This window comes from Camarhynchus parvulus, chromosome 6, assembly GCF_901933205.1.
Source record: "Camarhynchus parvulus chromosome 6, STF_HiC, whole genome shotgun sequence".
Lineage (NCBI taxonomy): Eukaryota > Metazoa > Chordata > Aves > Passeriformes > Thraupidae > Camarhynchus > Camarhynchus parvulus.
In genome coordinates, this window is record NC_044576.1 from 29,207,034 (window position 1) to 29,220,308 (window position 13,275).

Below are 13,275 nucleotides of genomic sequence, written 5' to 3' on the forward strand. Positions count from 1 at the left end.
CTGCCCTCGCTGAAATGCACTCACTAAACATTGCTGGGAGAACAGTTTTCCTTTGCAGGCACTCAGCTCAAAAGCAAAGCTGTCGCTCCAGATTGCATTGTCCTCTCTCAAGATAAAGGGAGAAACAAAAGAGAACCCCCCCTGAAATTCCTCTGATATTTTTACCCAGGTAACCTCCCAGGTCCCAGTGGAGACACGAGGCTGTAACTCAACACATGATTTTGCATAATTGGACCCATCTTAAATTGCTGTCTCCTCGTGTTGCTGACCCTGGCTCTGACCTTGGCTTTAATTTTTAACAGTTTACTTCGCTGAGGCTTCTCCTTCTCAGCTTCAGGGATACTCAAAACAAGGACAGAGCAGCTAATAACTACAAAGTGGGCAAACAATCGAGCAATCATCAAACTTTTTTGTTCTCAGATACCATTTTAGACACCAGTGATATTAGGAACAGAGCAGGATTTAAATGTGCTTTGACATGGGAGATGATACCGGGGAAGATAAATGTTTTAAATCAAACTCTGTTTAAGATAAGCACAGCATACAAAGTAGCTACTTGACTCTTGATTTAAAAGTGCAGTTATTCTGATACATACTTAAATATACAGAACTGTCTCTGGAAAATAATTCCAATGAGCTATTATATGAGTAATGAAAACACAACTCGCTTGGGCTGAATGCCATTTTATTTCTTATTATTCTTCAACTAATTTTTACAACATCCCAAAGTTCATGCTCTGTACTGTTTTGAAGCCAAATACAGGTACAGGTGCACCAACATGTAAAAGTGTTATCAAGCAGCTGAAGGAGAAGCTAAAATTCACAACTGAAGCTGTGGCAAATCAACATCTTTGCCTGCTTAGCTGTGTGCCAGAAGAGCAAAAAGACTCAGAAAGCAACAGACTGATGCTATTGCCAGCTCACAGAAATCCTGGGCTACAAACACATTGTATTTTGTGCAACTTTAATATCAGACAAGCCAAAATATTTCGTTCCCAAGGACCAGGATTTATGTTTAGCCCTAAATTTTCCTCTTTGTCAGCAAAGCTAATTGCTGCTTTGAAAAGAGGTGGGGTGAGGGTCCACTCCTCTGGATCTAATATAGCCATTAAAACAGGGCAAAGTGGGAATAACTCTAAATATTGGGATTTAGTAGCCTTTTAAGCTCTTTTTGACCTGGTATAATGCCAAATTTGTGTATTAATGCCAAGGTTTGAAAAAATAATTACATATATTAAGGATTCCACAACTGTATACTTAGTAAGGATCAGGAGACAAAAAAAAAAAAAAAAAAAGTTTTGCACAGAACTGGGCCTCCTGAGTTTTGCTGCTCAGGAGCAGTGGTCTGATAAAAAGAGATTCATGTTTTTTAGCAGATATGCTGCCAGCTTTTCTCGCAGGAAGCAACAGGCATTGTAACCTCCAGGGGCTCATCAAAATAAACACATTTTATACCTGTGGGAAGCAGGGAGGTTCACTGTTCCACTAGCCTAAATAATTAATACCCAGCAGTTGAGGGAGTTGGCAGGTTAGGAATTAGGAAGGAATTGTTCCCTGTGAGGGTGGTGGCACAGGCTGCCCAGAGCTACACAGGCTCCCCATCCCTGCAGGTGTCCAAGGACAGGTTGGTCCAGTGCGGGGTTGGAACAAGATGATCTTGGAGGTCCTTCCAACCCCAACCATTCTGTGTTTCTATTATACAAGCTGATACCACGCACAGATAACAATATATTGTGTGTATATATATTCTATTATACAAGCTGATACAATGCACAGATAACAATAATCCAAGTGTTGTGCTGAGATCCTCTTCTGTGCAAACTGCTCAAAGATTTTCAGACACTGACCATGATGTCCAAGTGCCAGTCCCAGGCTAGCAATGAGAAAAAGATGAAATCCTGCATATTTTAGAATGTGATGATCTTATCCCTCAGTAATTCTCAATGTGCTCTAATGAGAAAGCATTGCCTTCTAAAATACTTCAGAGAAGGCATCACTCTGTACCTGGGGCTGATGTGAGTGGTTATGCCAGCTGGCCAGCATCATGCCAGTGACTCTTCCCAAGCTAGAATGCCAACTGCTTTGCATGGGGATTTATTGAATGGATTTATTTGTATGGGAAGGACAGTCCCAGAACATAACAAAAAGCACTCCTGGCTGAAGAGCTCTACTGCACTGAAAGATTTTAATAGTAATAATAACAACTCTGCTAACCCAACATCTCCCCTTTGTAACTGCATTACTCTCTGCTTATATGTCAGTCTTTGAACAACTCCATTAGCCTTTAGTCTAAAATCCACATTTTTTTTCCCAGACAAGTAAAAGGTAGAATGAAATAATGAAGAAAAGAATTTTTTTGTTTTTGTATCTGCTATTGTCCAAAGGCTCATACTTGAAACAATTTACTTTAGAAGATAATTTGTGTGATTTTTTCCCAGGCACTAGGAAAATCTGAGGAAACCTGTTACTGTTTGTGTTCACAGCATCCATCGCTCTCCTGAAGAGTGATGCTTTACTGCAGCCAGCCAGTTATTGCCTCCTGGAAGGAAGCAGTTATTGCTTCTCATTCCCTGCCCCTGGAAAACTCAACAAGCTTATTCTCCACCTTTTATATTCTGAGAGAGCTGCTGTTCCCTTCTACAGCTGCCTTATATATTAGCATTATCCATCTTCACCACAGCCCAATCCCCTGCTCTCCCCCTAAAATTAACAATTATCTTTCCAGCTCCCAATTGCTACAGACCATCATTGCTGAATGGTTTCCTCCAGCTATTTCTAAACATCTTAAAGTCTTGTGACTTCGAGAGATGCCATGATTGTGAGAGAGGCTTAAGTTTCTCACAGAACTCTCTTTTTTCCAATGCCAGCTTTTTAAAACATGCATTCAACCACAAAGCACAGCCTTCTACTCAGTTACAGCAGCTGTTTTTTGCAAGTCTACATGTTTCTGTGAAGGATTCAGAGAAATCCTCCTTATTCGGGTCTCCCCTTTATTCACATGAGCTGCCTAAAACTAATGAATCAGAGCTGAATGTTCTCATAGTTCTGTGTCAGATGAGGAAGACACTGTGCAAATTTAACAGAGCACACCCTCAGATTTGGCAACTTTTCGAACAAGTCAGTGATGTCCCACATGACATGACCAGCAAATATTACCTTTCATTTTGAATGCTCTCTGGCTAACACACTTCTGTGTAGTAAACCCAGACAGGAATTGCAAGGATTTGTGGGCTTGCAGAAAAAGAACATCCTGAGCAACCCATCCTGACTGATATTTGAAATTCATCTGCTGCTTTGCTTCCTTTCCCCTAGCTCTAAAGTGACTTTCTAGTCTTAGGGGGACACATACCTTATTCAAGAAATCTGTTCTCACCTTGCCATTTATTTCACTGTGGTTTGCTCTGTTTAGAACGTGGCTTTGAGTCATCCTTCCAAAGTTCAGGATAGTTTTCCAGTGAGCTCCTCAGAAAGTTGCTTTGATCCCGGTTTTGGCAGTCAGCTCTTGTCACATATTTCATTTGTTACTTTAGACCAAAGTCCCCGTCCAAACCAGCCCAAGAGCAGGGAAGAGGAACAGCCTCCAAATACGGTCAGAGCTAAGCCAGTTTCTGGAGTAGTTTAACACATGGGCGTGCGTAAGAATGAGGAGAACTGGAACGAGTTTTAAATAATGCTCTAAATAGACTGTGGTGAAATGTTCGGCACTTAAAACTAAACAGAAAATCCTGAAACAGATAAAAGAATAACCATGAGCCTGTCAGCAAACAGAACTGTGCTGATCAACTCCAGCAATCAAATTCTGCTTAAACCCTCTGAAATCATATCCAATGAAACAAAGGTTAAGCAAAAGACCCTTATTGAATATTTGGTTTATAAAGAGCTAATAAAGTTTATACCATTAAGCAGAACAGAGGATGTTTTTTCCAAAGCAGCTATATTGGACAGTTATAATAAAAATACTTACCAGGAAAACTACTCTTCAGTATCCACCAACTGAATCTCAACTCAGATCACAAAATTCTTTTGCTTTTAATTAGGATTAGTTCATTTCTCCCCACTATTGATGGATGTTCCTTTCATCAGTCTCTCAACTTCAAATTCACACTGTTTCACTGTACTCTGTGTGTGGATTATGAGGCCAATTACAAGAGGGTCTCAAACAGCAGTCACATTAATCAAGTGAAATGTTACATGCATTGTAGCCAAATATAATCTGGCCACTAAGAAAAAAATTCATAAAAGTTTTAAAATATGAAAGTATCAGAAAATACGAAGTTTTCTATCTGGATCTGGAAATATAAACAAGCCTGGTATTCACGTGCCATCTACTTCACAAACACCAAAAAGCCAAGACCACATCTCCCAAAGCATCCACATTTTGTAACTTGGTCCTTACAAGTAGTACCCAGAACCTGCTGCAGACAGATTCCTACTCTCTTGTCCTTGAGTTATTAAGGCAAAAAAGTAAATTTGATGTTATCCTGTTGGATAAAGGAGTGCCTGAAGCTACACACCCAAATCGAGCTGCACTGCAGTTCAACACAAAGGTTTCTACAAATTTTTAGGAAAACCTTACTTCTCCCAGAGTTCACTTTGAACTTTTACACAACACAGAAGAGTCTATCAGATACTTTGGCTTTGTGTACTTTGGAAAAGAATAATTTGAAGTCTCACAATATATCCTTACAATTTAAAATAGGTAACTGTGGTCGCTTGGTCGCTTTTGAATCATAACTATAAAATATTGGAGCCCGTATCTATAAAGGAATTAAAACTATAAATTGCATGAACACTTCAAATTGTTTCTTGCTATAGAAGTTTAATTATTTAGTTTAAAATAGCATGTAAAACCTCCTTAAAATAGCATATTTAAAATGCTTATCCAAATGCAATTGCTATGCACAAGGCAAGATTTTCTTTATAAAAAGCCCTGACATTTTATATTTTGTGCTCCAGTGTTCCTTAAAAATAAGAACTAAGTAATCTACAATTAGCAAAATATAAGCATATTTAAGCTATGAATTATATGTTAATGAAATAAGCTGCTTTAATGGGAAAACATTTTATTAGGAAATGGAAAATACTCATAGCTGGAGTGTCAGCAGTTGCTTTTAAAGGATGCAATTAAGCTGCCATTATTTTGGCAAAGCTCTGGTCTCAAAGAGGCAGATTTTCCTAATGCATTGTAGAAGTCCTTGGCAAATTACACAGTATTCATTAAATTTAAATGGAGACCCTTGATGTCGCCTGTAAAGATGTCCCAGGGAGTCAATTTTCAAGGAATTCATAATGTGAGCAGCAAGTTATCGGAGACTGAGACACTCAGCACCTCGGAAGGCCCCAGATGAATGATTTAGAGGAGGTGATGTGACACATTTTGGCCACTCCACAGGACCCTGAGCCAGACACCCACTTCAAGCAACAGCAGAGGACACCTGGCCAGCCACATGCTGCATAGCCCAAGTTTCCTCAGACACTTCCTAACTTTCCTAGGAATGTGGTTTGTTCAGTCCCTGAGTTTAACACCAAGTGTCAGCAGGGCTGAAAAAGCAGAAGTGACAGCACTGCTTCTGCCCAACACCTGTCCCACACCTAAAACTTAGAGAATTCATCCCTCTGATAAACTCCCAGTTTTTAGGAGTTTTCACCCTAATAACCTTGTTAGTATGGGATGCTGTGTTATCTCTTCCTATAAACATAACCTGGCTCATGCTGGGCAAATAGATCCCTTAAAATCAGACACCTAGCCCTACAAACCTTTTATTGTTGGGTTTTTTGGATCCTAGCAATGGAATCTCCCCAGTGTTTCTTCTACTCATTCCCTGCATGTCACACAGCAGACACTGTTTGGGCTGAAACAAACAAAACACATCCCACAAAGTTTCTCCCCTTTTTAGTATTCAGCTTCATTTAAATGTTGCATGGCCCTAAAACCTTTTTAAGCTGCTTACTTTTAAAGTATAAACATGTCAGTGTTTAGCCACGGAGGGTACTTTTCTGTCCTAAATCATCATCCACTTATCAAAGACTGATCTACATTACTAAATGCTGTAAAAACACATTATAAATACATTGCAATAATCCCCATGTAATAGCCACTGGCTTCCAGCACTGAAAATACTGATATTTATATAAACATTACACAATCAGTGCCACACAGTTTCCAGGCTGGGCTGCACTCAGTGTAGTAGCCTTCTCTCATAATTACTCAATAAGTAGTACCGAAAAAACAGCTTCCATTAGCAGATAGCCTTATTTCTATCTCTTATAAAGTGGTACTATTACAAAACAATCCAGCAAAATACAAATTCCAATTAATTAATCCAGAAAAAGAGATGCATTTTTAATCATCATCATTTATAACTCTACAAACATGCCCAGTGTTATACAAAACGGTAAAATATCCCAAGTGAGCTGCAGCCAGAACTTGCACAACACTCCCATAAAAACAAATCAAAATAGGGAAATGAAATCCCGATTTTTATTCTGTGGTTCCATAAAAAAATAACTTCAATAAGTACAACTGGAGAGAGAATTGTCCTTAATGATACTTCTAGTATCTAATTTCAGTAATTCTTTAACTGCTAAACTATATTTAAAATAACCTTGAAAACCTTTATTAGGGGGTTGAGATGGTTAGTAATGACAACTGCAAAGACAGCTTCATGCTGGGGAAACTGGAAGCTGTTTAATCCAGTTGGGCTCTCATACCATCAATAGGATTGTGGCTGGTGTCAGCTAACAAACTTATGCCTCTGAGGGAGGGAAATGGTGTGGCTCCCTTTTCAAAGGGGCACAGGAGCTGAGATTAGTTACCAGATGAGAATTACAGATGGAAACTGGTATTTAACAGGCAGCGTGGTGCTTTCCCCTCCTGTCCTCACTCCTGACACACCAGGACAGTTGCAAAACCTGTGAGCCGTGGGGAGACACAGCTGATGGGATCTGCTACCAACACATTGGAAGTCCACGGACAACTCACAAACTGGCTGTGATTTCCCACAACCATCACATTTCATGGACACTTCTAAGAGAAGAACCCTTTCTAAGCTTTCTAAGTCCACAGATGTATTGGCAAAGGTCCGGCTCACAGGACAAATTAACTATGAGGAATCACATCCCTGTGGAATTCAAAGCTCCAAGAAACTGTGTGGAAGATTCACAAGGTTCCTCTCCCAAACCAGGACTGCTCTCCATACCTCCTCACCATCCAGAAACCTGCTGTTGTCAGGGGACACACTTTGCTGTTTTGCTGCTTCATGGAAAAGGAGAAAAACTTGGGGGAGCATTGAAAAAAATACTTCTGGGTGATGGAGGAGGATGCTCCAGTTTTCTGTCATTCTGGTTGGGTTTTTACTCTGTCAAGTATTAAGAGAAATCAGTGTCATGTTTTCCATATCAGAATTTACACAGTGTTTGTTCTCATGCTAAATGCTGCTCTGGCCTGCAGTGCCAAAGATCGCCTGGTAATATTTACACACCCATGGCATCAGAAGAATAGTGCATTTAAAGGGATTGCAGATACCATACTAAAAAAGACATACAGATTAGGACATTTAAAAATGCACCATTTTTTCACTAATTCGAGATTCTGGACATTTCTGAAGAGATTTCCCTCAATGGCTATCCTGCAAACATCTGGGATATTCATTTAGAACTGTCCCTAAGGAAATACTCCTCTCTGTGGTCTGAGAGCCTTAAGACCATGGAGTTTAGGAGTCACATGCTTTGCATAACACAGATTAATGTCACAATTCAAGAAATACTGCAGTAGTGCATTGTGGTGCTTTATTAGTGTTAGACATGCAATATTTATTTAATGAACAAATTAAAATATTAAGATAACATTTGCATCAAATTAAAGGATCTGAAGTTGCAATAATGGAACAAAAATAAAGTTTTTCATGCATTCTACGTTTATAATTCTCACAAGTGCATATAGTTATGATTCTGTACCATTATTAAATGTAGACAAACTACCATTGATACACAAGACAAAATAAAACCCTTAAGTTATAAGTAGAGATCCTATCTTTTACAGACTTCCTATATAACCTGGATCTTCAGCTTTTTATAATACACTGTAATAGATCTGGAAGCTTCTAAGATGAATAGGAATGGCTCGACCACTTGTAACATACAGTGGCTTCCTCAATGTAGAAATTATAAAAGATAAAGCAAATGCCCACCATGCATTAGGAGACTGTGACCTTTTCAACAGAAACAAATCTCAAACCCCTTCATAAACAGATTAAAGTGCTACCTATTGCATATTAAATACTTCCAGTGACTGTATTGAAATTTTAAAGTTACAAATCCCTGAAAATAGGGTTTCCGACTGAAAGTGCTGACAGACCCTTAAATCTAGCATCATGAACACAGCAGAGCTATAATCCTTCAGCAAGTACTTCAAAGAAGGGCAAGTTAGTCAACATGCTCTAAATTCACCATTGTAAAAGCCCAGCTAACACCTCTATCATATCTACAACAGCGATGGTACAAAGAGCAGAAAAGCATCAGCTCACTTTACATACTTGATGTAGGACAATAATCTTTCTTTAAAGCTGGAAGCATAAATAAACCCCCAGTGCAGCAGTAAACACATTAAGACAGCAGTTCTGTTTGTTTGAAGATGCATCCAAGAAAGGGCATCCTGTACAGAAAGAAATGCAGACTAGTATCTAATGAGCATGATTTTCATCAGGTCCCCAAATCATGAAACCTTTCTAAATACAAGGCAGCATTTCCACAGCTGGAAAATTACAAATAGTTCTTGACACAGAGCCAACAGCAATAAATGCAGTTACAATCTAGAGAGAATGCTACATTCATTAGGAGGTGGAAAACCAAGCTAAACTTAAAATACAGAAGCAAGAGGTAACATACATAAATATTAAACATCTTTCTTGAATGGCAGAAAGTTTACATTTCTGACTTACAACATTAAAGTATGGCCTTCATATTTGTCCTTTTAAGTAAGCAAAATACATGGCAGAGCTGTTTCAAAGGATAATTTCAAAATATAGTGCATGCATGGATGAACTCTTATGCTAATTTAGGAGAAAAATATAAAAGTAATATGGAGATGTTCAAAATTTTCTTCCCTATATTTTAAAGGGCAAGAAAGACTGACCACAAGTGGCAAGTTTTTATGGGTTTAAAATGATCTGCAAGAAAGTCTACGATTTTATCCTGTGGGAAAAACAGAACTTCCTTTGTTTTCAACATACAAATTACTCTGTATGAGAAGTTTTCATTTGAAAGCTGCATGGTTGAAAAAATACATGTGGGGTAAAGATGCTTTTAAAAAATAATCTTAGAATATAGGAAAATGCTAAAATTTTCTTTCTAAGCAGAAAATGATGTGTATGTAATCTTTCAAGAATTGCTCCAAAAGTAGCCTGTATTTTTACCTATAAACTCTATAAAAATATCTTCGTAATTTTAATGTCCCATTCTGCCTCTCAGTAACTTTACCTTTTTCTAAATTGCATTTGTTGTTCTCTCCTCTTTCTTGACAAATTGTTAGAAACAAAAGGTGCTTTTATTCACTCAGAGATCAGATAAAGACTAGATAGCACATTCAAAGCTTCACTAAATTTCTTCACTAATGCACAAAAATTGATCTTTTCGCTACCTTTAATCTGCTTATCGTTCTTGGTATGCAAATATGTCAAATGATCTGCTTTTAGTCAATTATGCAGTTTGATATTCTACATTTACATTCTAAAAGAAGTGATTTCAGAGGTGCTAAATATAGTAGAGTTTCATTTTAATAATTATAAGTTGGCTTGCATATGAGAAGTCATTGGAGCACATTCTCTGGTTAGTGCAGTTGTTAATCCTCACTGGTGAGGATGATTTAAGCACTGTGGATACTAGACATGGTCTCATACCAGTTAGCTGAAAATGAGTGGAATTCAAAACTATTGCAGAACAATTCCCCATCAACAACAGGAGAAAACCACTGGATGCGGCCAAGCATTTGAAAATGTTTAAGAACTTTTATGGAAATACTGAGTAGCTGAAACACATCCTGGTGTAATTAGAAAATGAAAATCTAATTGAGTGCAAACCCCAACTTCTATCAGCAAGCATACCATGAACTAGTACGTGACCTTTGGCACTTTGAATATATTACAACAGATTTACAGTCATCGAGATCTTAAGCGGGTCAAAGAACATTCACGTGGTTTCTGAGGTACCAAACTTGATACATCCTCAGGCTGACAAAAGAAAGACTGCCTGGTGTGGGATGGATTTCTGCACTACAAAACACAAATGCAGAGCTCTACAACTGGGCAGGGCTGGGGCCTCTCAGGATCCATCCAGGCACAGGGATCCACACGAAGGGATCCCACTGGTGGGCTGGGAACTCTGGCTGCACACATTTTAGGGACAGTGCTAAATAGGAATTGGGAGGTAGTTGCTAAATAAAAGAAGAAAATAAAGGAGAAAAAGCCAAAAATAAGTAAATGAAATCTGAGAATATTTGTACAAAGAAGTTTTTTTTTTGTAACTAGAATACTCCTGTGCTATCCTACAATACTAATGACATCAAAAGCAGTCAGACAGAACTTTCTCAACTCTTCCACATACAAGTATTCAAAATATTACCAATTTCTGCAGTTTTAAAAATGAAAATGTATTAAAATATTTTACAACAACAACACCACCAACAAATTGGAATTTAATTTCAAGCTTTTTTGGTCACCTCAGCAGCAGCCATGCCATGGTGCTGGAAAAAAACCCAACAGATCAGGTGCAGAAAGAGAGGAAAAGACAATTATCTTAAATCCAAACTAAAATATTCTCTGTACATGTTTTAAATAACATTTTACTGTTTCACAGCAACAGAAAGTCCAAGTAAGACTCTTATTAAGGAAATTAAAATTAAAATCTATTCATCTTAATATTTTGAGGGTTCTCCTACAGTATTTTCCCATTATACCTTCATCACTATATTTTTCCAATTCACTGAAAAACAGGTACCTTTTTCATACATTATTTTACAAACAATTATTAAATTATCAGGAAGATATTTACTACATTCTTCTTTCATTTTTTCTCAGTGAGAACTGACTTTTAGAACTATTTACATGGAATACAGACATTTTTAATGAAAAGCCTAAGTACTCTATATGTGTTTAAGCAACATGGCCTATTTCTAAAGGCATATACTTCGTTGTCATAAGATTAAAAAAGTTAAGACACATATATCATGTAAAATTCAACCTTAAATTGATTTATCGTGTCTATTTAAAGTCAGCTTCTCCATTTCTGCTACATTTTCATGGCAGTAGACTTTGACTGAACAGAAGCATTCATTTCTTTATTCCATACTCGAGTTCTCTAGTTGTACCTCTGACTCTGTGAACACTGTTCAAAGTACTTTTAACACATGAAAAGGCATGCAGTAACTTCATACAAAAAGATCCTCAAAACAACTTTATGTCATGAGCTCACTACCAAAGTTCACTCATTATACACAAAATTCAGCATTTAAGTGTAAAATAACTGGTTCCAGCATGTGCCATGACAGAAACGGCATGGGGTTTATTTTTTACATTGTTATATAAAAAGCACATTGTATAGAATACAGCATTTACTCTGCAAGGATTGATTGTGCATCACTGTTTTCCTCTAATATGTGCAGGACTACATTCCATTGCAACAAACCAAACCACACTTAGGTTTAGTAGAGTACTACACTGGATTGAAAACAGTGGTCTTGATGGCATGCTGTAAAAAAAAGGAACAATATATTTGCCTAATACCAATAATCATTCAAGAAAACATTCATAACAGCACAGGCTTCTCTGTTGAAACTGCCACATGGTGAACACTAAGCTATTATATAAACTGCATGGACATATTTATTATGTATCATTAACTCTATTTTAAGTATTCTGTACCTAAATGTATTTTCAAAAAGAAAAAAAAAAAGGTACCTAAGTAATCTAACATAAAACAACTTTTGGCAGCCCCTGCTAGTGTTTGGATTAAAAAAAAAGGAAAAAAACCCACGCCATTGTCCCTCCTCCACATTTTGCTGGAATTTCTTAGGAGAAAAGGAATGAAGAGAAGACAAAATATGAAAGTGTGATCTCCTTCCACTAATGCATTCAGCAGAAAGCAGCACTATCTCAGCTTTTGGAAAATTTGCCAGCTTTCCGAGAGGGTTCATATGGCACTCTGAGAATACTGGGGGTCTCCTCCATCACTCGCACCAGCAGATTGTCAATGTAATCCTCCAGCTCACGGATGTGGCTGTCCTTCTTCTTCAGCTGCTCCTTGTGTTTCACCAGCTCCTGCAGGACCTCCTCGTAAGTGAGGTTTCGGTATCCTGCAGTGGCATCAAAAGGATTTCCTTCCTGCAGGTAAGTGTAGAAAAACACCAGATTTCATTAAGCAGTTCAGTGTCTCCAGAAAATTCATTGGTTATTGCTTTTTCTGTTTCTCATGTGCATCTCTTTACGTGAAAAGCGATTTTTTTAGCAACACCTTTATTTGCTGCAGTGCTTTTCCCTCCAGCACCCCCACTGGAGCAGACAACTGGAGATGGGCTGCCCAGCTGGATGAACATTTCCCACTCTGTCATCTCAGAAAAAAATCTCAGTGAGGTGGACACATAGACAGTGTGTCAGAGTTAGTGACCATATGAGCAATGAGCACAACAACAGCTGGCAGGTCCATTTTGGGAAACCAACCCCCTTAATTATGGAATAAAAAGAGAAGAGCCCTGAGAATTCAATTCCTACTGTAACTTCTCTGAGTATTTTCCTCTGGAGAGCATCACAGCAAAGCATTTACTCAGCTCTACATGACATCAGCCCTCATCTGTCTTTCACATTCATATTTGTAGTCACCAGTGGTTCTCCAGACCTTGGCTTCTGAATCACATAATAAAACTTTCAATTTTAAATTGCAGGTGAAGGCAAAAGGTTACATCTTACTTGCACCAGAGCACTTAAGGCAGAAATAAATGTGTACTTATAAAAGACCTTGCTTGCTTTAAAGCAGGAGCAGGAGAGGCCCAGAATTAAGCAGTAGGGAAAACAGAATTGTTTCTGCAATGATTTCTGATGACTCAGTAAGTGCAGATATTAGAGATGAACAAATTAGTCATCTTAAAAAGGACAACATGTAATCCTAAAGACTGTAAACTTGAATGTCTTCTTGTGTGTTGGTTTATACAAGTATCAGCACTGTTAGACATGTTAAGCAGTATGCTTCATCTCATTCAGAAATGAAAACATTTAGAAGATATGGAAC

At 38.0% G+C, this 13,275-nt stretch overlaps 1 protein-coding gene across 1 annotated transcript in view; it reads right to left on the reverse strand.

Annotated features, from left to right (window-relative positions):
• Positions 1–7,426: 7,426 nt before the first annotated feature.
• RAB11FIP2 (RAB11 family interacting protein 2) overlaps positions 7,427–13,275 on the reverse strand; it is a 32,690-nt gene continuing 26,841 nt past the window's right edge. Inside the window, exon 5 of the mRNA XM_030951185.1 lies at positions 7,427–12,374. Coding sequence (XP_030807045.1) covers positions 12,147–12,374 — 228 coding nt within the window. The 3' untranslated portion in view covers positions 7,427–12,146. The remainder of the gene's footprint in view (positions 12,375–13,275) is intronic.